The sequence below is a fragment of the Vipera ursinii genome (genome assembly GCF_947247035.1).
Source record: "Vipera ursinii genome assembly, chromosome: 7".
Classification (NCBI taxonomy): Eukaryota; Metazoa; Chordata; class Lepidosauria; order Squamata; family Viperidae; genus Vipera; species Vipera ursinii.
In genome coordinates this window covers 36,442,884-36,467,230 of record NC_139521.1, presented here as the reverse complement: position 1 = coordinate 36,467,230, position 24,347 = coordinate 36,442,884, and the positions used below count along the sequence as shown (strand labels likewise).

Genomic DNA, 24,347 nt, shown 5'->3' with positions numbered 1-24,347 from the left:
GGTTATACAGGGCTTTTTTTCTCATAGAATGCTCAGAACGGCAAAAAAAAAAAAAAAGCTCCCTAGCAATCTTGGCTCTTTTTTATGACTCATGGACTTCAACTCCCAGAAATCTTGAGCCAGCCACGCTGAGGGGAAAGAGAGAGGTTTCCATGCTGAGCCATGCTGGCTCAGGAATTCTGGGAGTTGAAGTCCTTGAGTCATAAAAGAGCCAAGGTTGCCTACTCTGCACTAGAGGAGGACATTAAAATTATTAACAAGGTTACTTCTTTAGGAACTAAACTTTTAGAATCTAAAACAGCTAATTCAAAAAAGCCAACAGGAAAGAACCTCACATTTTTCATCTGCTTCTGTCTTTTGGAAGGTAAAATTAGATAACAAAACGATCTATTTCCTATGTTAACAATCTCTGCAATGAAATCAGTAAAGGTAACAGGAAAGAAATGAGAAACATTTTTCTCAATGTAATATGTCTAATTTAGCTGATACTAGAAAAAATAGTATCTTTTGTACACTCTTGAAAACTATTTTGAATCTATAACCATCTATTACAACTAAACCATTTTAAATTAATCAATTCTTAAGAATAAAATATTCTTAATTTGGAGTTTACTTTTACTGTTTGGACTCTTGTGTGTTTTGAAAAATAGATTTTTAGAATCTAGTTATGTTGCACTTCAGTCTTTAAATAATTAACCTAGTATATACATAACAATATATGATGTTTTCCATGATGAGCTTAAAATCAATAACAACATTTATTAAAAAGGCTAAAATAATTTCTGGTGGTATTATCTGTACATTAAAATTTTGTTTAGTCACAATCTTTCACTTTTCACATTCTGGACAAGCAGTGGTCATATATCCTAGCAAACGATGTTACATACAGTATGTGCATAAGTGTAGTCAGTAGCATATGCCTTTTTGAAAATATCAAACATGCAAAGAAACAAAACTAAGTCCAAAATATCTGTATTACATCCAGAAATGCCAACTTTGCAACCAATAGTTCTCATTCATAACTATGGCACCCTAAGGATACCTGCATACATGCAAATACTTCTCTGGGATCAGTAACACAGCAGGGATTTTTTCCTTCCAGTAACAGATTGCTGGGAAATACCAAACATGGCCTTGAGAATTCCAATGTTTGTTACAAATTTTTCTGGATGTGGTTGGAAAGAGGCTCTTTGGCGCCGGAGACCACTGACACAAGGAACACAGCTCTGGGTTGGGGTTTGCAGAAGCTCCGGGTGGGGGCTCAGCACGGGACGCGGTGTGGCAACTGCGGGGAGGGGAATCCCCATGGCGGCTGTGGGGAGGGGAATCCCCGTGGCATGTGGCTCCGAGCCGCAGGGGCGGGGATGCAAAGGACGAGCAGTGATGCCGTAGCAAGACATCGGCATTGCTCCCAGTGACAGCACCTCTGAGTTCCAGCACTTTTTTTTTAAGAAAAAAAAAGCACTGGGATTATATATCATAACCCCAAAGCCCGATACACATCTTAACACAAAATCAGATTCTTCCAGTATCACTTTCTCCAAATGTTCCTTTAAAAATGACTAAGTTTTTGTTATTGGTTCCAAAATCTCCATGCAGAGATGGATTGACACGAGGGAAGGAAACAAATTAAAGGAAAGTCTGGATGCTTTTTCTTTAGTGTTGGTGCCCACCAGACGCATCCTTGGTAGTTTGAACCTTCAGCTAACCTGCTTTGTCAGTTGGGAAAAGAAAGTAGCAGGAGCAGTGGCAGGTTCAAGACAGCTCACCAGAACATTATCCAGGGTACCGAAAAAGCAGCTGGTCTTCTCCAAATAAAGCCAGAAAGAAGTTCAACTTTGCATGCACAGACCTGATATCTCACATGTAGAATTGTCCAGCTGCTACAAAAATCCCCACACAATTTAAGCCATTTAAACAAAAAGGGATTGTTTGCAAAATTTTTAGAATTCATTAGCAGAAAAAAATACTATATATGTTGTGGATTTTTTTTAAAAAAACACACACCCTAAGGTCTCAAAAAGGGAGTAAAAATCATTCAAAATTGCTAATAAAAAAATCTACAAAAACATTCATGATCACAATGCCATGTTTTGACAAAATTGTTCTCCTAAGGCAAAGTAAGCACCATTAAGTCAATACACTGATTAAGTGAAGGATAAAAATCTAATGTGTTTTAAGCAATTTCACACTGCAACTTGTTTCCTTTATGAAATAAATCAAACCTATCCAAAGATAAAATATATTTGTTTTATGATGATGTCCTGGAATTTTTTAATAAAATGATCACTATGTCAAGATAAAATGTGTAATTATTTCAGGTGTTCAGACATTCAATTAGCCAGTATTACAGGCAATAAAAACAGTCTTTTTTGTACCTACTGCAATGGCATCTTGAAGCATAGAGTTTTATTTTTATTCTTTTAATTTAGCTGAAAGGATTTTTTTTTAAAAAAAATAATAATATGGGCACTAACAGTAATGAGAAATGAAAATTTCAGTCCAAATCTTCCTGTTACATTTTGAAAATGCTGTTCCCATCCTCAAATGCTCCAATTCTATTCATTTTATTTTGTCAACTCAAAAGGGAAAAAAAGCTTGTTCTTACTGCTTCACTATACCTGAGACAGATTGGTTAATACAGATTGGAAGACTGTTAGATTGGTCTGGAAGAGACATCTGCTTTCAAAAAATTACATGTAATCCTCAGCTTACAACAGTTCACTTAGTGACCTGTTTGAAGTTACAATAGCACTGGAAAAAAAAGACTTATAACCATTTTTCACACTTAAAACCATTGCAGCAGCCCAATGTCATGTGATCAAAATTCAGACACTTGGCAACTGACTCATATTTATGATGATTGCAGAATCCCGGCATCATGCGACCTTCTGACAAGCAAAGTCAATGGGGAAGCCAGATTCACTTATCAACCATCTTACCATGTTAAGTGATTCACTTAACAACTGTTGCAAGAAAAGTCGTAAAATGGGGCAAAATTCAGTTAACTATCTCACTAGCTACAGAAACTTTGGGCTCAATCGTGGTTGCAAATCGAGGGCTATCTGTACATTGACTAAAAGAATATTTTTTATTTCCAATGCTGACATAACTTCTTTTAATTTCTAAGACAAATGAATGGCCAGAACAAATTGTATTTGTAAAGTTTAAGATGGAGATACATTTTCAAATATTTGCATCATGCTACAACTTCAATGAGATCTTACTCTCATAAAGCTCGTTTAGCTATTTCTATCATCAGCAAATTGCAGAGCACATATGCAATCACATCCAGTTGAAGCTTTTTGCCTCAGTCTTGGTATTCCAATTGTATAAGAACAGAAAAGAAATAGCTCTACCATGTAAACAGTTCTACCATGTGGACCAATTTCTCATAACACTAGAATTAGCTATTTAAAATTTCATGGTATTCCACTGTTTCCCAGGTTTCAAAATTGATTTTTATGGTCATTTGACTGCAGTTGACCCATAAAGCTTTGAAACATTATTCTAGCATATTTTCAGATAAACACCAGAACATAAATTAGGGACCATTTACCTCACAAAAAAGCACACATAACAGAACCTGTTCTAGTATACAAAACTAGGCTTGTAGACTAGATTGGAACACATATTACAAGTTTTAAAATTTATTTTCAAACATATATGCATTTTTATATTTATTTTTAGGAAAGTCTTTATAGACTTTTAAGAAGGCACCTAAGCTTTAGCTATTTCTTTTGGGGGTCAGACATCAATTGAGTCCCCAATTGATGAATATTTCACTCTAATAGCATCCTTCAGTTTTTATATACTTTAATGAAATATGTTTTTAAATTGATTATGAGTTCATTTTTGTGTGCCACCTAGAATCACATGACTTGAGTTGAGCAGCCATATAAATGCCTGAATGAATACATAAATAAAATGGACTGTCACAATCAATTACTTTCACTTCACTGAAATAGGTGCTATGATGTTATCCACAATAAGATCTTTTCAGGTGATCACAAGCCATTTCAATTTTCATTCACAGGTGAGATTCACAAGTTAAAAAAAGCCCTTTTCCTGCCATCAGCCTGGACTTTCCATACTTCATGTAAACATAACACCTCATCTAAGGTGACACACAGAGTTACACTTTGCTTTAAAAAAGTTGCCATCCATGCCTAATGCTTAATCCATTGATCAAAACTGAACAATGTTTGTTGCTCAACATCCTTATATTATCAATGGACAAGACTATAGGAGAAGGGAAAAAATGACCTTGAGGATCCAACAGAAACACACAATACTCTGTTGGTACAAAGTGAAACAGTAAAAAACCATGTCTAGCTAACAAAGTCAACATTCAATTCTCCCATGTATATAATTGTATTACTACCACTTGAAAAATAATCCCCTTAAAAATGTTATGCCTATGCATGATTAACATAAACATCTCTTTCAGTATATTAAGGCAGAAGAAAGCTTCTTTATCTCATCTACTGTATGCTTTTAGTAAGAGTAAGCTTTCAGTGCCAATAATTGATAATGTATGAATCACCTTAGATATGCTAAGGTACAGTAACATTTCTTGAATCTGTCACCCTCCAGATGTCATGCTATCTGCAAATAGGTTCAGCCATATGTCCACAAAGGTTGGAATTGTAGTCCATGTGCAATGAGACATCAAGTTAGAGAAGGTCATATGAACAATGGTGAAAAATATAACCACTGCTTAAAATTGCCCTGAAGTTACTTGTCATTTGTTTCATAATAAAATATCTGAAATGACAAGGGACTTATAATCACATTTCACAGATTGAATGTCAATCAACTTATAGAGCAAATTGCTTAAGTGTTTCACATATGTTATCTCATTGCCCCATTCTATTAATCCATCAAATAGGTCAGTCTTAGTTATGTGTTAAGAAAAATGGCTGAAATTAAGTGTCAGCAACCTGCCTTAGGCCAGCTAACAAGGACAGAGGTAAGATATAAAGCAAAACCAATTTTATTCTCTTACCCATAATGTTACAACAGGAGTCTTCAAACTTGGCCCTTTTATGACTTGTGGACTTCAACTCCTCAGGCACTCTGGCTGAGGAATTCTGGGAGTTGAAGTCCACAAATCATAAAAGGGCCAAGTTTGAAGACCCCTGTGTTACAATCACCTTATGACCTAACATTAAATATACTAAAGCTGTTTGTTAAGATAAAATGCTCCTCTGGTGCATTTAAAGTAGATCTCATCTGCCTTGAAGCAGTTAATCCATTTAGTTTAAGTGATGTTTTTCTTAGTTTGTTGTTAATTTCACTGCGAACAGGCTAAGAGTGATACACCACTGTGAATAAAATACAGCACATTACCATTGTTTCCTCATTGTCAAAAGGGAAAATAATGCCTGTTATACCATTTAAACTATGGATGTTCAACTTTGGCAACTTTAAAACTTGTGAAGTTCAACTCCAGAATTCCCCAGCTGATGGGGGAAGTCCATAAGTTTTAAAGTTGTTGAAGTCCACAAGTTTTAAAGTTACCAAAGTTGGACACCCCCCTGATTTAAACCAACAAAAAGAAAAACATGCATTTTCACAGCCTATCTCATCATCCACTTTCCCCACAGTGGACGTTTGGACCATCAGAGACATTTTTTGGAAGCCAGATGACCTCAGGGTCAAGGAATCAAGAATCTGGAAAAATGAAGACCACAAAGATCTGAACAGAATGAAGTGGGAGTCAGTGGAAGGGGAGGTCTGAATATGCTGAGTCATATTCTATGACTTGTTCTGGCCCTGCTTTGCTGCTCCATTTATCACTTTAAAAAGGAGGGTGGATAGCATTGATTAATACTTACTCAGATCTCCACGAAGGTTGAGAAGTTCTAGTGATAACTCTTTACGCTGGGAAAGCACTTCTTCTCTCTGTGGAAAAAACACAGCAGAGATACATATAATGTTATTGGGGGAAAAATACTTTTTAGTAGTTATATTTGTGGGCTATGTGCTAAATGACAGGAGCTTGGGAGGTGGGGAGATGCCAAGGTATGAATCATCCAGGATAACAGCTTTTTTAACACAGGAAAAACACAGAAGTTCTGAGATAAGGAAGCAGATGTGTTTAAATAAGGTTTTCATCTCTTGTTAAGTACTTTAAAGTCAGCAAGACCTTAGTTTTCAGATTAAGGGTGGACACTCTTAGGATTAAATTAACATCTTCTAACTATATTCAACAAACTTGTAGGACCTCTTATTCATAACTTTGAGGGCCACACAGGAGTGACAAAGTTCAAAGTACTTAATAACAAAGATAACTAGAACCCAAGTCTTCTATAGATTACAAAGCCAGTTACAAAATTTAGAAGCAACACAGTGTGTGTCACAGTTTCAGTCAAAACATTCTCTTAATCAGGATTGTTCTTTTCTTAACGCTAAAGTTGGTGCACTTTAAACATCTCAAAAGAATCCAGGTCCTTTTCTGCCTTTTTCCAACTACTGAACAAGTTACAGGACACAGCTCACCCTGGAGTTCAATTAGACAATAACCAAACAGCCCCCTCTCCCTCACACCCTCCCCGCCAGAATCTATAAGGTGCAATGAACCCTCTGCCTCCTTCATGCAATCACTGCTTGGAGAGCTCAACATTGCAGAGATATCAAAATCCAGGCTTCCTGCTGCGAGAAGCATTTCACCTTGCTTGCAGCAAACCACTGCTGAAAACTCCTTGACATTATTCCAGAAGAACATTACAGAACAAATACTAATTACCTTTTTTGCAGCACATGGAAAATACAAGCACACTTTGCTGCTAGAGCAGCCCATTGTACAGCTTCGGTCCCCAGCTTATATTCTGTCCCCAGCATATGCAGGCAGGAGTGTACAGGTGGCAAGCAGTACCACAAAGCAAACTGGTTGGGCCACATTTAACTCACAGCCAAGTCGCACTCCATTGGCCACTGCCTGAGCTCGACTTCATCATGCTTTGCAGTTTACCGTAGTTCTTCTACTGGTCTCTCCGAATACAGAGAGACACACTCACTGCAGCCTCTGCACTTGGCACAAGCAGCTAGTGATTACTTAAAGCTACAGCAATTTTGTTTCTGAAAAATGAGAGCCAGACATTACTAAGATCGATTGCCACTTACTCAAATATCAGTTGGTATGATGCCTGGGGGGAACGGGATCAGGGGAAGAAAGGAGGGGGAGAAAACATTCTCCTGGCCATCTCTATGGATAATGGGTTTTATTTTTAGCCGTTCTGAATTAGTTATTCTAGGCTTTTACTCTTAATTTATTAGACAGGCTGGTGGGGAAATGAGATGATGTGAGCTGAAAGAGGGGAGAAAAGAAAGGAACTTTGCCAAAATTTGCTTTATGTTTGTTATGCAGCTCTGTTGAGTATACAGCAGCAAATGAAAGAGATATTAATCCTTTCAGGAGCTTCTCATTGGGATGGTGGGAGTGAAAAGAGCAATGTGAAGAGACACAGGGATACTTCCATTCATATTTTAACCTCATTTCGCCGGGACCTGAAAACTTGGCTCTTTGATCTGTTTGGTCCAGACTGTGGGGTTGTTAATTTAACTGGGTTTTAGATTTACTCTTGGGGCTTGAATTTAATTTAATTGTTTTAATTGATTTTAATTTTTGTATTTCATGGTTTTAACTGCCCTGTAAACCACCCTGAGTCCTACGGGAATAGGGCGGTATACAAATTCAATAAAATAAATAAATAAATAAACAAACCTCAGTTCCATACTGCTGTAGACACTCTTGGTTCTAGGTTGTGTGATTTAGTGGTTAAGGCATCAGACTAAAAAACAAGAGACTGTGAGTTCTAGTGCTACCCTAGGCATGAAGCCAGTTGGGTGACCTTAGGCCAGTCATTCCCTCTCAGCCCTAGGAAGGAGGCAAGGACAAACCACCTCTGAAAATGTTGCCAAGGAAACTGAAGAGGCTTGTCCTGGCAGTCACCAGGAGTGAATAGTGACTCAAAGGCACAGAATAATAATAATAATAATAATAATAATAATAATAATAATAATAATAATAATAATAATAATAATAATAATAATTATTATTATTATTATTATTATTATTATTATTATTATTATTATTATTATTATTATTATTTAAAAAGGTGATAACCTTGAGTTGATCTCATGAGGCATCTAATCAGGAGTCAAATCCAGCCTTGCATTTATTGCTTAGATTAATATATGAATTTGGTCACCAAGAATCTTTTTCCTTCTCTAATATGGTGACTTAATTCAAAATCAGGATTTATATTGCATCAGTATTTATTCTGCATACTTAATCAGTATATTGCAAAGCATGGGAGGTCCTGCAATCATATTAGGGCTATTAATAGAGTGGGCTCTTATTGGCTCTGAATTGTTTGAATAGGTTGTCCAGATCACACATAATCCATGAACAATTATGCTATATAAGGTAGTTAGTCTTGGAGGTTCCATAAAACTTCCTGTTATTTGGCAAATAAGTCAGTCCTCCCTGCTTCTATTCCAGAGAAATATATAGGCAACATTAAAACAAGAATATTAATGACTTATTTACATAGACTAAAATGCACAAAGGAGGATTGTATGCATATTCTAAATTCTATATATGTTAATTTTATTAATAGTCTAAATTTGTAAGTATTGAGTGTACAAGAAAATAAGGTAGTTCAGTTCAAGACACAGGAATTACTTTGCAAATAGACAAAAGAGAAAGCCCCACCTTGTGAACATATTTGTTATTTCTGAAATATTTATTCAATGCAAATTAGTTTAAACTCACAATAAGAGAAATCCATTATCTGATAACTGATTAGTTTGCCAGGAGCTCCTATCAATTCTAGGTAAAAGGAACAATTCTCATTGTTTAGCAACAGAGTTCCATTTCTTAGGCCAAGAAGAATTTATGTTAAAATAGAGGACCATCTCTTTAGAAGGCCAACGCGAGATAACGAAAATCATTGAACCAAATACTAGATATTTGACCAAAAAAACTCCGAGTGACTCAAAGAAACCAACACAGAATCAAACCTATCAGTAGCTATTGGATGGATCATCTGAACAGCAACCAAATCTAATAACTGGTCTTATTTTGCATTTGTCCCAGAGTCATGTGATTGCCAGTTGTGACCTTCCCAGTTGGCTTCTGACAAGCAAAGTCAGTGAGGGAAGCCAAATTTAATGACTGCATGATTCACTTAACAGCCACAGTGATTTGCTTTACAATCATGACAAAATGGTGGTAAAATTGGGTGTCACTTGCTTATCAAATGCCTTGCTTAGCAAGGGAAATTCTGGTCCCAATTGTGATTGTACATCAACTACTACCTGTATGTATTTCAGCTGGAATCTCATAGCTATCCCTGTGCAAAGCCATGTGCATCAGTTTGTAAGGAGATGTAAAATGCTAATTTAATGCCTTCATTTTTGCAGAATTAGCCTTGTTCACAATCCATACAACTATGTATTACAGTGTAACCTCTGGACAATGCAATGATAAAGGGTATTTTGTTTGAAAGACACTGTGGAAGGGCATGTTCTATAGAGCCTTGGTGGAGCAGTGGGCTAATGCCTCCTTAAGTAACACCAGCTGCCTGCCATTAGTGCAGGTTCGCATCCCACCAGGCTCAAGGTTGACTCAGCCTTCCGTCCTTCCGAGGTAGGTAAAATGAGGACCCAGATTGTTGGGGGCAATTAAGCTGACTTTGTAATAATGCCGCTTGGGGGGGGTGAAAGCCCTAATAAGCAGGCATATACATAGAATGAAGGCTACTGCTAAGCTTGTAAGCCGCCCTGAGTCTTCGGAGAAGGGCGGGATATAAATGGAATTAAAATAAAAATAAATAAAATAAATGTTCTGCAAATCAAACTAAAGGAGATGCTCATCCCCAGTTAAAGGCAATCATACATTAGCAATGCAATCCCAGACCAATCCCAAACCACTCAGCCTTTCTTTTTTCCCATACCTGGAACTGTTAACTCCCGTATTACTTCCACCTATTTTTTTTACTAAATCTGCTGCTCTTGCTGTAAAGAAATGGGATAGGCTCTTCACATCCTGTCAAGAAGAAAATACCATTCACAGCAGGAATACTTTTCTGAAGGAAACCCAACATTATTCCTATAGCTTCATTGCTATTGGCTCTGTGTTATTATCCAACTTCAACACTAGGAGGCTATAGTGATACTGTATATCATTCTATCATCAGATAAACATATGATAGAAATGGACAGGACAATTTTTCTTTATGTGAAAAAGGCATTATAACATCACATGTAAACAAAGTATATCTGCATTTGTCTAAGATCCTTAAGCTACTACGGATTATGTTTGGTTAGTTTTCTGTTTCTGGGTATGAAAAACACTGAATGTTGTTGTTCCCTTACATAGTAACAAGAAACCTAGGTTGAAATATATGAATTGAAAATGGTGAAACATGCACAAATTGCCTAATTTTAATGACTGCTCTGGCAACCTCTTTTAAAATAACACTAATAAAAAAAACAATCCCAACTACTTCAAGAGACTTACCATTTCTTTCTTGTAGCTAGATAGGAAATTCAAAATGGTTAACTGATCAAATCCAAAGGCATGGCAGAGTTTTGCAAGTGTGCAACCCATGAATTATTGATGAAGTACACACGATGAAAACTGAATAGCTCAATAAATTCATGGGCCTGTAATATTAATTATAGAGGCCTGACACATATAATTTCAAGATTAAAGCCAGATCCATGGTCTTTCTTGATGAAGAGGCTGTTATATATTCCTAAAAGGCTTTTTTAAGGAAGTAAGCATTTACATTTGGACAGTTTTATAGCCACGATTTAATTAAAAGAGTATGTTTAAGCAACAACAATGGCCCTTCTTCAGTCTTTCCCTTGAGATCAAGGTAATGAAAAGACTATGACATCAAAGTTACCATGACAACAGAAGTGTCACTAATGCTACACTGTGATCTCATTAACTTTCAGTAGAAGATGCAACACTTGTTCTTTTAAAGCAGGGGTATCAAACTCGCAATGTCACGTGATGTGTTGCGACATATCATGACTTTTTTTCCATTGCCAGCAGTGGAGTGGGCGCGGTTTCGGCATGACGTATCCGGCCTCTGGGCCGGCAGTTTGACACCCCTGTTTTAAAGATATGGTAACCTTTAAATAACTTTTTCTAGCAACAATTAGTCTTTAAAAAATGTAACTTTTCCTGAAATTTTTTCTTCTTGACATTCAAATGTTTATTTGTTGATCTCTGTAATAATGGTATCCTGGACAAAATAATATTAAAAATATCTCAGGCATGTTGTCTTTTGTGGAAACTAAACAGATTTACAATGTACAATATTATGATACTGGCATGCTGATTTAAATAAAAAGCTACAACTAGCTTTCAAAACTGAATTGTGACTTATGAAGATGCAACACACTGGTTCCTACATGAAGAAAGCCTTCATGAGATCTTAGCACTAATTGTTTTACCTGCCTCATTTTCACAAATCCAAGAGAAATTACCAGAAATGGATACTATGTAACATTAAGTCAGAAGGAGTTTTAACATGTTTTCCAACTAACAAGTTTGATTAAAAGGCATAATCTTTTCTGAGTTATAGTTTACTTCATTAGAATGACTGATGCAGTATTTAAACTGGTATTTACAGAAATCCAGTGCTTACTCATGCTCAGTCATATACTAAGAAATAATGAGTTTTTACCACCTTGGTTTGCTTTTCTTTGAAGAAGGCCAAGGGAAAATATTTGATTTGAGATTTAGCATGACAAATGTAAAAGTAATGTCTCATTTAATACAGTATAACAGTACAAAACACTCTGCCACTTCCTTCATCTAGGATTTCAACTACCCAATTTAGTCTTAGTGTCTGAAGAATCAACCAAGTCTAACTCAGCTCAGCTTTTTAAGGTCAGCGAAGGCTAACAAGGGGTCATCTACTAGCTGGGTAGGATATATATGTATGGTGGAAAACTGATATACTAGAAATGCATAGTGCATCCTATTCCAAATTTGAGCATTTGGCTTCAAACAGTGAGTTGTTTCAATAGAAGGCTGCACAGTGTGTGATATTAAGAGCAAAGCACCTGTTTTCTAAGTGTTAAAGTAGCCTTGTTTTCCAGAAGGCATACAAAGCTGTTCCAGAAATATGTCCAGTTGTCCATGCATGGGACCACCAATGAAAAAAAGCAGCAGTGCATGCACCCACATCTCCATACAACCAGGGATAGTCTTTGAAATACATACAAGCTTCCTGGGAGACACAGTTGCTTTAATGCTTCAGGTACAGGTGTTTCAATCATACAACTGCAAAGTATGCAACTGCAAAGTATTTCATTTACGATTACAACTAACAAACCATTTAATTATAGTTCTCGATATTGTGATTAATCATTTGAAAACACCCATGGAAAAATCTCCAAGCTCATATTGTTTTAAAGATACATATGCTGTGAACTAGACTACTTGCAATCACACTGAAATATTCCATGCTCTCAACAGTATATTGTAACATAGATGGCAGCTATTTTCTTTGGAGACTTCAGATGGGCATAGGACAGGGGTAGGCAACCTTGGCTCTTTTATGACTCATGGACTTCAACTCCCAGAATTTCTGAGCCAGCATGGTTGGCTCAGTAATTCTGGGAGTTGAAGTCCACGAGTCATAAAAGAGCCAAGGTTGCCTACCCCTGACATAGGACAACACCTTCTCCAAGTACATTATACTATAACTCCCTGGAGGTGTGCCGATTGCTCCTTTCTTTCTAACTCAAAGGAAGCAATCAATATTCCTGAATGTTATGTAACCATGTTATAAGGCTGGATGAAAACAAATTAAAATCAAATCCAGACAAGACCAAAGTGATGCTGATAAAGAAAATCTGATCCGATTTGTCTTTTGCTTTTTGTAAAGAAAAAGCTGGACTTTTGGGAGTGAGGTGAAATTGTTTTGAAAAGGGTTATAACACGTGTGTCAAACTCGATCACTTCATGTGATATAATGTGACATATTGCGACGTTTTTTGCCTTTGTGGAGCCTGGTGGGCATGGCCTGCATGTGACGCATCTGGCCTGCGGGCGGCCAATTTGACACCCCTGGGTTATAACATTCAAGGTATATTTCTGCAATTTGAGAGCGCTCCTTGTTTCTCATCTGTCACTGGATTTTGTAGTCAGTAGTTGCAACAAGGAATGTGTTGTACAATTATGGCTGATCTGCCAAATACAAACCTTCTTGAATGAGCCAAACATTGTGTTACTTGTCCATACCTTAGATGACTGTTGCAATATGCTCTATGTTGTATAAACATATCCACAAATTGCTACTGGTTCAAAATACAGAAATATGATTGCTTTATTGAAAAATTTGCACTAGCTGCCAGCTGCATATCAAGAATAATCAAATCTCATTTTTATTTTGTACAACTCAAAATAATGTACATAATGCAACTAAAGTATTCTCTGTTGTTCTATAGTGCCCTAAATGACTTGGAGCCTTAATATCTGCAGAAGTACATCTCTCACGAAGGATCTGCCCAGCTAGTCAGATAAGAAGCCCTTCTGCAGATGCCTTTACTATCACAGATTCAACTTTCAGAAAATGCCTTCTTTTATTGGGTCCCAGGCTCTGGAATGTCCTCTTTAGAGAGATGTGCTTGGTCTCCACAGTGTTTAGGAGATTGGTAAAAATGTAACTTCCATCCTTCCGAGGTAGGTAAAATGAGGACCTAGATTGTTGGGGGCAATAAGCTGACTTTGTAATAATGCCGCTTGGGGGGGCCCTGAAAGCTCTAATCAGCAGGCATATACATAGAATGAAGGCTACTGCTAAACCTTGTAAGCCGCCCTGAGTCTTCGGAGAAGGGCGGGATATAAATGGAATAAAAATAAAAATAAAATAAATAAACTCTTTTAACGCTTTATCGTGTACTTAGTTTGGCGTTCTATTTTAATTTTGATTGCAGTAATGCACTTTTGCTTCCATGTTGTATGTTCTTCACTGTGGCAAGTATTTCAACTATCAAATTGCTAGAGAAACAGCATATAAATCCAATAACCAATAATTAAATTATTTTAAGCTATGCTGGCTGGGGAATTCTGGGAGTTCAAGTCCACACATTTTAAATGCTGAGCTTGTTGATCAGAAGATCGGCAGTTTGGCGGGTCGAATCCTGAGTGCCGCGTAACAGAGTGAGCGCCTGTTACTCGTCCCAGCTTCTGCCAACCTAGCAGTTCGAAAGCACGTAAAAATGCAAGTAGAAAAATAGGGACCACTACAGTGGGAAGGTAACAGCGTTCCGTGCACCTTTGGCGTCTAGTCATGCCGGCCACATGGTCCTCAGAGAAGCGCTGGCTCTTTGGCTTTGAAACGGAGATGAGCCCCTAGAGTCAGAAACGACTAGCACGCATGTGCAGGGGAACCTTTACCTTTACCTTTTATTCTAGGCCAATGTATGTGGAGTGTAGCAGATTGGGAAAAGTTATTCTAATTTGCACATAGGGTTGCTCCTAATCCACCAGAAGACTGAATAACAGCAACACAGAAGAACCTGGGAAATGTCCCTACCTACTGTACCCACCTCTGGAGGGATAACTGAAAGAGCATGCAGGAATTATCTGCAGTGATTTGGAACTCAGCATTTTCTTTGTAAAATACCTTCCTTGGCGGTTTAAGTAACTACTGAAACAAGTAGTTTAAGCAAAACTTAAGTTCAGTCCATGCCGGAATTCCAAGCTTGGCAATCATGTCTATACAGTAGAGCAATGAAGTGGGATGGGAAGTCAACATCCAGATATCCTTGGAAATGTAATTTGTGCTATTGCACTGTTCATTTAGGCTTCTCATTTAATTTGGAGTTTTTCTTTTGCGCCTAGATTTCAATAAATAAAGCATGTATAAATTTGACATGGAACCTTACCTCAGACTGAAAGTGCTGGATCACAAGAGCTAATACTTCTAATTTCCTATTGCTATTTGCCAAACATTTCTTCAGCTGCTGGATAATTCCACTTTGGTTTTCACATTTTCTTTTGTATTGTGTCAACTCTTGCGTTTTTGTTTCTGCTTGTACTTCCTTAGAAGTCCTGGTCTGTAGACATGAATTCTTAGGACTCTTCTCTTTACCCTGGCCAACTGGAAAGAGAGGGGGGAAAAAAGTTAAATCAGGAATATAATCCAAATTAGCAAGACAAGTGAAAACCACTCACAGCATGTTGCAGCATTCTTTTGATAGTTACAAGGAAAATAACTCATAAATTCAATTCTCTAAAGATTAATTATCTGTGTTTATAAGTGTCTCATTAAAATATTTCATTGCTATCTTCTACAATTAATATTCAACACTATCAATTACTTTGATCACCAAAATCCTATTTTCCCACATTTGTATTTTAAGACATTTACAATAAATATTGGAAAGCCCTTTTGACACACACTAATGCATCTTTAGTGCTGCAATTTCAAATATGGCAAATTGTAGATACACTTTATTCTCTAGACAATACTGCAGGCATACTTGGCAATTTGCAGAGTAAGCATTTTCATGGATGCTTTTATGCTCTTAATGACTTTTATAATTACTGCCTTAATGTTGACATCGAACAGAAGGGTTTCCCATTAAATGTAGTTATTCTCTTTTTTTAAAAAAAACCAGTATCAGCGTTTTATAGTAAAAAATAATTGTTTCCAAATAAGCCAGTCATTTTTTTATCTAAAGTTTATTTGTTTTAACTACATTTATATTCCTCCTTTTCTTTTGAGAGCTCAAGGCAACTTACATGTAAGTTTCCGCTCCCTGCCCAAATGTAAGTTACCCTACGCAGTAAACGGGACTAAAAAAAACATCCAGTTAGTTTTATGGTTGAGATTTGTATCTGGGTCTCTCCACCTCATGTCCAACGTTTTAACCACTGCATTGATTTCATAGTTTTATAGAGAAAAATACAGTTCCTGACATCAATGGTATATAGAGCCCATGTAACACTATTACTTATATACAGTACAACATGAATTGTGGAATTGATGATACTATCAAGTCCCTTCCTACAATTTCAAAACTGTATTGTGATTTTATGAACCTTTTCTCTGACAGTTATAAAGCATTCATTATTCACATCAAAGATGCAGCTTATTTGGAAATTGAAGTAACATTTCTAATTGAGGAGATTGCCTGAACTTTATTGTTATCTATCTTACTGAACATTTACTTCCAAATTACTTCCCAAGAAACATTCTTATGAGCAACAATAAATTTCATCTTATGTTTTTGGTAAGAGTTTTACACAAGGTTGTGTCTAGACAGGGGGAAAAAGGGGGGACTGCATTTGCAGAATTATTTGAATTGTTATATTCTTATCAACTTTTATCAAATTGTTCATACAAAGTTTGATGCCCAACTATTGTATGGGTACAAATGATATGCAGTTACAGTTTTGTAATCATATTTTAAAAAATCAATATAGTTTTAAAAATCCTTGTTTATAACACCTAGTGCAGCAGTGAGACTAGATTGTAAGACTTCCCAGGATAGAGATTAGGACTTGGCAATGAATTCGGTTTATATGATTAATGATCATCCTGGCTTCATTCCTCTAATTACAGGGAATGCATTAAATCTATATACGGGATGCTACATTAAAATGTTCCTAGTCAGTCTGTCTCCTGAGTTTCTGCTAAATTGGAATTCGGATAAGGCCTAGAAATTAATCAGGAAATGGATTGGAGATATAGGGGTGCAGTATGAAATGAGCCATATTACAGGTAGTCCTTAGCTTACAATTTAGCCCAAATTTCTGTTGCTAAGTGAAACATTTGTTAAGTGAACTTTGCCCCATTTTATGAGCTTTGTCACAGTTGTTAAGTAAATCACTGCAGCTGTTAAGTTAGTAACATAGTTGTTAAGTGAATCTGTTTGCCCATTGACTTTGCTTGTTAGTTGGTCACAGAAGTGGATCACATGACCCCAGGACACTGCAGCGGTCATAAATATGAGTCAGTTGCCAAGTGTCTGAATTTTGGTCACGTGCCCATGGGGGATGCTGCAATGGTCGTAAGTCACTTTTTTCCAGTGCTGCTCTAACTTCGAATGGTCACTAAGTGAACTGTTGTAATTTGAGGACTACCTGTACAACGTTTCTGCAACTGCTAAGACCAATACAGAGGCTTGCAGCTGCAAAGTGTTTATATTCCCTTAGTTCTATTACAGATATCCTTTTACAAGAGCTCATTTTAACACTAATTTTAACACTAATTTTAACAACTTCCCTTTAATACATTTTCTAGAACTTTCCAGCAATGTCTACATATATGCTGGATGATTGACTCTGTCGATCATATTTTTCAGTTTGTTTTTTTAAATCTGAATGGAGATGACCATTACTTCACCTATTATTAAAGAATTTCCCTAGTCACGGTAAGCAATTTTATATAAGTTATATTATGGCTGACAGAAGCCCCGAATTCATCTATTCAACAGCAAAATGTTGCTATTTAAAAACAAGGATACTCCATGACAAGAGACAGAATGACCACCTGTAGAAATGTTGTTTGTATGTGAAGACTGCTTTAAAATGTTTAAGGCACATTTGTTACACTTAATCTCTGGTTAATGACCATACTACAATTTAAAACAAAAATGCATATGCTTGCAGAAGTGCTATAGCAATCCAAGGATATCAATAAATACCAAAAATAAATTTCAAAGTTGCATTTCCATCCTTTGTTATTGCATGAATCTAAAGCATGTTAAATTAGAAGCATCAAAGGATTATTGCAAAATGGTTGCTTTCGTAAAGTTCACGTTTACATTGCATTAGCCTAGTTAACATCCAATAAGTCCATCCCTAAAATAAATATTTCTCTTTTGTAAGAAACTAATCTTGGGCATCTTAAAACCTGAGCTACTGCAGCAGCACAATTCTATTTTGTCAGATTCTCCATTTAGACAAATTGTCTGAATAACATCTGAGCCAGCGGTGGGATTCAAATATGTGAACAACCGGTTCTCTGTGTGGATGCCACTTCCGGAAGTCCATTCAGGGCCTGGGCAACAAAAAAATTAGCTACTGGTTCTGCTGAACTGGTGCAAACTGATCTGAGCCAATTCTGAGACACATTTTGCTACTAAGTAAATTTATATGCACATACATGTGTATATTATTTTTTTATACAAGTTTTATTGATTTTTTGATATTTACATATACATGTATTTATGAAGCAATATGGTGGTTGGGTAGTCAAAATAACAAATAACAAGTTCAGGTTGCATCAAGAAGGATTCCCTCTCTGATTCTATTAATTATCAGATAGTCAAAATAGTCAAATTAATACATTTCTAGTTGTAACCTAGTCAATTAACAAAATTTTCAATATATTTTCACTAATACATATCAATATCCTGTTTTTAAATTTTATCTAATTGCAATAGAATATTCTAGAATAGCCTATAATATAAAAAAGAAAGCTTAATTTTTGGGTGACCCACAATTCCCTATTTCAATAAAGAATAATTCTCTTGTCTACAAAACTTAGATTGTTCATTACAAAACATTCTCACGTTTTACTATTAAAATCTCGTTTTCATCTTAACAAATCACCAATTATTAGGAAGATATTTTTTGTCTTAATCGTTCAACAAGTATTAAAATACTATCTTACATCGTCTTAACCATACAGTACATCAATTGTTAAAATACTATCTTTTTATATATCATTCCAAATTCTATAATATAGTTCAGAATTATATTCTACTTCCCTTACAGATCTAAGACCTAAATGTAAAATCAGTTATATTTTTTTAGAGATTCCCCTTAATCCATTGAAAGGTATTTTTATACTCTATCTTTAGGGATCCCAAAAAAGAAACAAGTTCTTTTTTAAAAAAAATCTAACTCTTGCCTTCCTTTTGTGTCAATCAGGCTTTGCTTTTAGCATCCTTAAATTCTCAAATATATCTCCCTTTCTTCCAAAACCCCTTATTTAAATCCAGGGAGATCATCCAAATGTCAGTTTTGTGAAGAAAATGTCCCCTTTGTAACCGTTGAAGTTTTGCTTTAATAGTTCAGTTTTTGATGATTGATGTAATATAGTTGTCATTAAATCAGGCACGTCTTTTCCTTCTTCCAATTCCATCTGGATTGGGTAGAGAGTAGTAGCTGGTGTGATGGTTGTCATTTGATTAGTTGCATTCTCACTAAAGTATATTTGAAGGCCTTTAATGTCTTCACTCTTAATCTTGCTTTCTTCAGGTGCTATTGCTTTTTGAGTTGTAAGTTTTGTAGTTGACATTGAAATTTGGACTTTAAAATTCTCTGTAGATTGCATTTGTTGTTCTTTGAAATCTCCTGTTTTAGTGTTAGTTTCCACTTCTTCTATTTGCTCTTGGATTATTATTTCCTCATTTAAGGTCAGAATTTGATTTGGTGGCTTTAAGTTGTCAGATTTTTCTTGCAATTTGGTTTTAATTTGCTCTGTCATTGCCAAAATTGTGTCCAGTATCAATTTATAATCAAGTGGTGGGATATATTCATCCATTTTGTTGTTATTTGCAGCTAAATCTTCCAAGGTAGCTATTTTAATAATAGTCAAAGATTATCCACCTCCAAGAGTTGTTTTCAGTGCCAGGTGTTAACCACACTTATCTTTAAAAGTAATGTCAAGGACAGCTCTGTTTTTCAGTCAGTTCTCATAACAGGAGAAAAAATCACTTGCTGTACCAAGTTTCACCATAAAATGTCATCAATAGCATATACAATGCAATGTAGAAATTATCTTTTTTTCCAAATTAATATAAAACGTTTGTAGCATTAGTCCAATTTTTTTCTTTAATTCACAGCTTAGAGAGGAAATAGGGTAGTAGATCTCCACCAAAAAATAGGAGCTTTTTAGTAAATACAGATAAAATTACTCAGTTCCTTTGCTAAATTACTTGATTTTCTTTAAGGCTTTAAGATTTGTTCCCAAAGTAAATATTTGTTGTTTTCTCAAAAAGTGGGGAAAGAAATTTTCAGGAAAAGTCCCACAGGAAAAAAGTTAAGGGAGTAAAAAAGGTAGAGTCTAACCCAGGTCCTCCAGATTGCTTCTTTGTGCTAGGTAGTACTTTTGGCTTTCGGCAGGGAACAGATTAATGATTGGCCATCTTTATGGCCAGTCTCTTCTTCTTCAGGCCAAAGGAGTTCTCCTGGATTCAAGCGGAGGGCTGCCACCCTTCCGCGATCGCAGGGAAGGCCTCCTCATGGTAGTCACCCCTCCAGGGTGATTTTCGACCCTTTTCAGGGTCCTCCGAAAGAGGAAGAACTACGGTAGGAAGCAGACTGTTCCTGTGCGTCCAGAAGCGCCGCGCTCACAAACCGGAAGCCCTAAAGGTTATTATTCATGTTGACTCTATGCTATTTTATAATGAGTGAAAAGATAAATAATGAAACATAATAAATTAAGCTAAAAACTAAATCCAGAATGCTTGCCATACTTATGTTCTGATGATGAATAGATTTTAGAAAAAAAAAAGAATTAGAGGTTTTTAAAACAACAAACTTGATCTACACTAACTTTGGATAATGACAATTCAACTACCAATATGAAAGAAAGAAATATTTAAAGAATTGAGTAACATTTATACCTGACCCTATTTTGATCCACTTTATGCATTTATTTTATTCATGCATTTATTACAGTAATTTGCAATAATGTACAAATTATCAGATTTAAATTTGTTGAACTCATACTTAAATATTAATAAAAGGTATGATGGGAAACATAACATGTTTTTATAATAAATAAAAATATAACACAGCCAGATTAATCTAAAAGACTGAGTTCAAGTCCTGCCTTAGCCATGAAATCCACAGGGTGACATAGGGTCAGTTATTCTCTCAGCTCAACCCGCCTCACATGGTTGTTGTTGTGTGGAAAATAGAAGAAGGGAGGTGAATATCTTTGCTGCCTTCAGTGATTTGTAAAAATAATAAAGATGGGATTTAAATAAATAATACATATCTTATATAATTAACAGAAGAAAAATATTTTGGGGATTGGTACACCTAGTCACACATTTTAATAAAACTCCAAATACTGTTGCTTGAGTTATTAAATTGTGCTTTATAAACTTTCAATGTCATTCAAAGCTGCTCTAATTAGAAATTTAGTGGTTAGGAGGTAAAGAAACTTAGTCATATTCTCATCTTTAATTTGATAGTTGCATCAATTTGCTTATTTTCATCAGGACAATTCCACTGTGAATTATCAAAGGATTCAGGAAGCTTATAAATAAATGAAGCACTGGGGGATATAAAGATGAACTAGTCTGTAACAGAATGTTGGAGGGTCACTATTAGGGTTGATTGTAGCTAGAATTATTACATTCCTAGTGGTTTCATCATCATAATTTTGTCAGCACTCCCTTCCGTACAGTAAACTGTTTCTTCCTAACAAATGCCAACATTTAATTCCAAATATTGCCAAATGTTTGTGATTAGATACTCAGCCCCAAATACGATGAATAATTTTAATCAATACAGTGGAGTTCAGGTGCTACATAGAATCAGTGGGTATTCACCTATTTTACTAGAATTGCCAGTTTTGTGGAAACCGTCCACAGAAATGGGTTGTAAACTATTCCATGGGTTATCAAGTATTCTTGTTGCATCACTCTCACATACTACATTAGAACTAACAGGGATTGCAGAGAAAGTTATTTGAGAATTTGGTGTTCGCAAAGTTAATATACAGTATTCAGTAATTAAGAAAGTCAACCTCTTAAAGTATGCTAATTATCCAAGCCCAGAGAAAGAACCCAGAACTGTGTGGATAGATAAAATACGCTTGTATTCTGGTACAAAGTTATAATTCAGTTGTCGCTAAAAATGTAAATGATTGTGGAGTAACTGGGAAAATAATGGAACAGAGATTAGATATAAAGAATAAAAAATTAGAAAAGAACATGGTAGTCTATCCTACAAATGGAAATTCAGCATTGGCAAGAACCTTAATCAAGAATTTTTTGAGATCATTCAAAGGGACTCTCCTCTTATATACTGTATGAAGGATTGGGAAGTCCTTGCATATTCTGTATTTATTTGAAGACCAGCATTAAAGGTACCTAATTGAAGTCTGTGTAATTCTTGCTTTCTTAGCATGCCAGCTATATGATGTTTGACAGGCGGCGACCAATCAAATCAAAAGCTGACAGTAAAATACAATAAGATTATATAGGGATAGCTAGGCAAACATTTTTGTCAATTAAAAGAAATGGTTTTACTTCATGAGAATGTTTGATTAGTTATCCCTCAGTGTTTCTAATCCTTGATAACTTCAACGTACAGTATATGGACTTCCAACTCCCAAAATTGCTTACGGTTCTTGCCAACTTTGCCTCATGCACTTTACATCTTAGTACTATACATCTTACAAATATTTGGGGCATCAAAATCTGGAGAAATCTGTTATGTACTAGAATTTCTGAATCAAGACTGATTTGATTCAGAATCATCAAAGCCAAGATCAAATATAAATTTTATGATGCAAGATTAACTGCTTATAAGTATGGGAAGTTTAGATGAGTTCTTTAACTTGCTATCAGTTTAAAGAAAGTGATGAGATTTCAAGTAGAGGGAGCCAGTCTATACAGGAAAAGGGATTAAAAACATAATTATACATGATTTAGGCATAGATGGTGCATCTATTGTTCATGTTCTCAGGCACACTTCCATCTGGCATTGTAATTGAATTAAAAATTTATTATGCACTCTGTAATATCTACAACTCAGTCAGTCTTAATCCACAAGTTGAAGAGTTCCTTTTCCATATGGCAGCACTACCTACACCAGAATTTCCTAATCTCATGTCTTCCCAATTTCCATATTGGCCTTGCTGGCTATACTATGGGAGCTGAATTCTAATATAAATGGAAGACAAAAGCTGGGATCTTACCCTTTAAAAATGAAACAAATGAGTACTTTAAGTTAACCAAAAATAGCAGTTAAATCACAGGGTTGCCTAAATGAAGTTTCCTCCTAAATGCCCAAGAGAAAATTATGTTTTTTAATTTAAGTCTTTGGTATATCAGAATTACAGTAGTTACCTTACCAAAAGCCAAATTTTCTTCATTTTCCTCACTCCAACTGCTAGCACCACACCTGCTAATATTTTCAGCATTCTTGCCCAATAACTGGAATATCTGGTCTTGATCATCTCCAGGAACAGAAATCAAATTGGCAGGAATGTTCTGGCTCTTTACTGCTGTTTGAAACACTTTACTATTAATCAGATTCTGGCTCATATCCTTCATCAATGTGACCAAATCAGCTTGGGTATTTAATTGTATTTCCATTTTCATCCATGCTTCCTTAATCTCTTCAAGTGCATATTTCATTTCCAACTGACCAGATCTAATTTCTTCTTTAATTGACTGCTGTATCTCCTGTAAATCAAAAGTTGTTACCATTCCTCTTCTAGACTCTATCATGGTGTTTTCCTTTTGTTCAGCTTTATATAATTCCTCCTTTGTTTGAGTTCCTCTAAAGGTCACAGCTAAGTCATCCATCATTATGAAAGCATATTTTAGATGCCACCTTCCAAATCTTGTACACAGAATATAGTATTTCTTGAAGAAAAAAATAATCACTTATTGAAACATCGCTATTCAGACATATATCCAGTGCTTTTTTTGTAAAAGAAAAAGGTGCCGGAACTCACACATGTCATACAACCCACCTTGCCTACCCTACAAGGTTCCATTCAAAAAAGGTGCCGGAACTCCGTTCTGAGGGTTCTATGACAAAAAAAGCCCTGCATATATCTATGGATTTTTTCCAATATACGAATGGAGAGACACTGGGTAGAAGAAGCAATCTTCTCAGTTCCTGAAGTTCAACTTAACTGCAAGTCTTGGCAAGAAAATATCACTGTAATAAATGGATGCCTAACATGGCCACACCCAAACCAATCAAATCCTTTATTTCAGATCTGAAGGATGTCTCTCAAAAGTTAATGTCAGTCATAATACTACTGTGTTCAAGGAGAATATATGTGGGTGTTGTCTTACATGGTAAGTGTCAGTTCTCCCAGGTAAACCAGATAGGAAACAAAACTAATTGTATTTTATTGTAAGGCTACATTAATAAATTCTTGCAAGTCTGAAAATACAAAACTTCCCACCTCAACTTTTAATTATTTGATCCATTAGGCCAGCTCCTTTCTAAGTTAATTTCTTGGACCATTATTCTTGGAGGCTACTGCCTCTCTTGTATGATAGTTGCTAGGCAGCATTTCAAAGGTCATTTCCACATTCCATTACAGGAAGGCATCTTCTTTTAGCAATACTTTATGGACATTCTATAAAGAAAA

The 24,347-nt window shown here is 35.9% G+C and overlaps 1 protein-coding gene across 4 annotated transcripts in view; it reads right to left on the bottom strand.

Annotated features, from left to right (window-relative positions):
• MTUS1 (microtubule associated scaffold protein 1) overlaps positions 1 to 24,347 on the bottom strand; it is a 117,675-nt gene that overhangs the window by 12,138 nt on the left and 81,190 nt on the right. For all 4 annotated transcript variants that reach the window (XM_083367719.1, XM_083367721.1, XM_083367722.1 and 1 more), the window contains 2 exons: positions 14,926 to 15,140; positions 5,841 to 5,907 (listed from right to left, as the gene is read on the bottom strand). In XM_083367719.1, the coding sequence (XP_083223845.1) occupies positions 5,841 to 5,907; positions 14,926 to 15,140 (282 nt within the window). The remainder of the gene's footprint in view (positions 1 to 5,840; positions 5,908 to 14,925; positions 15,141 to 24,347) is intronic.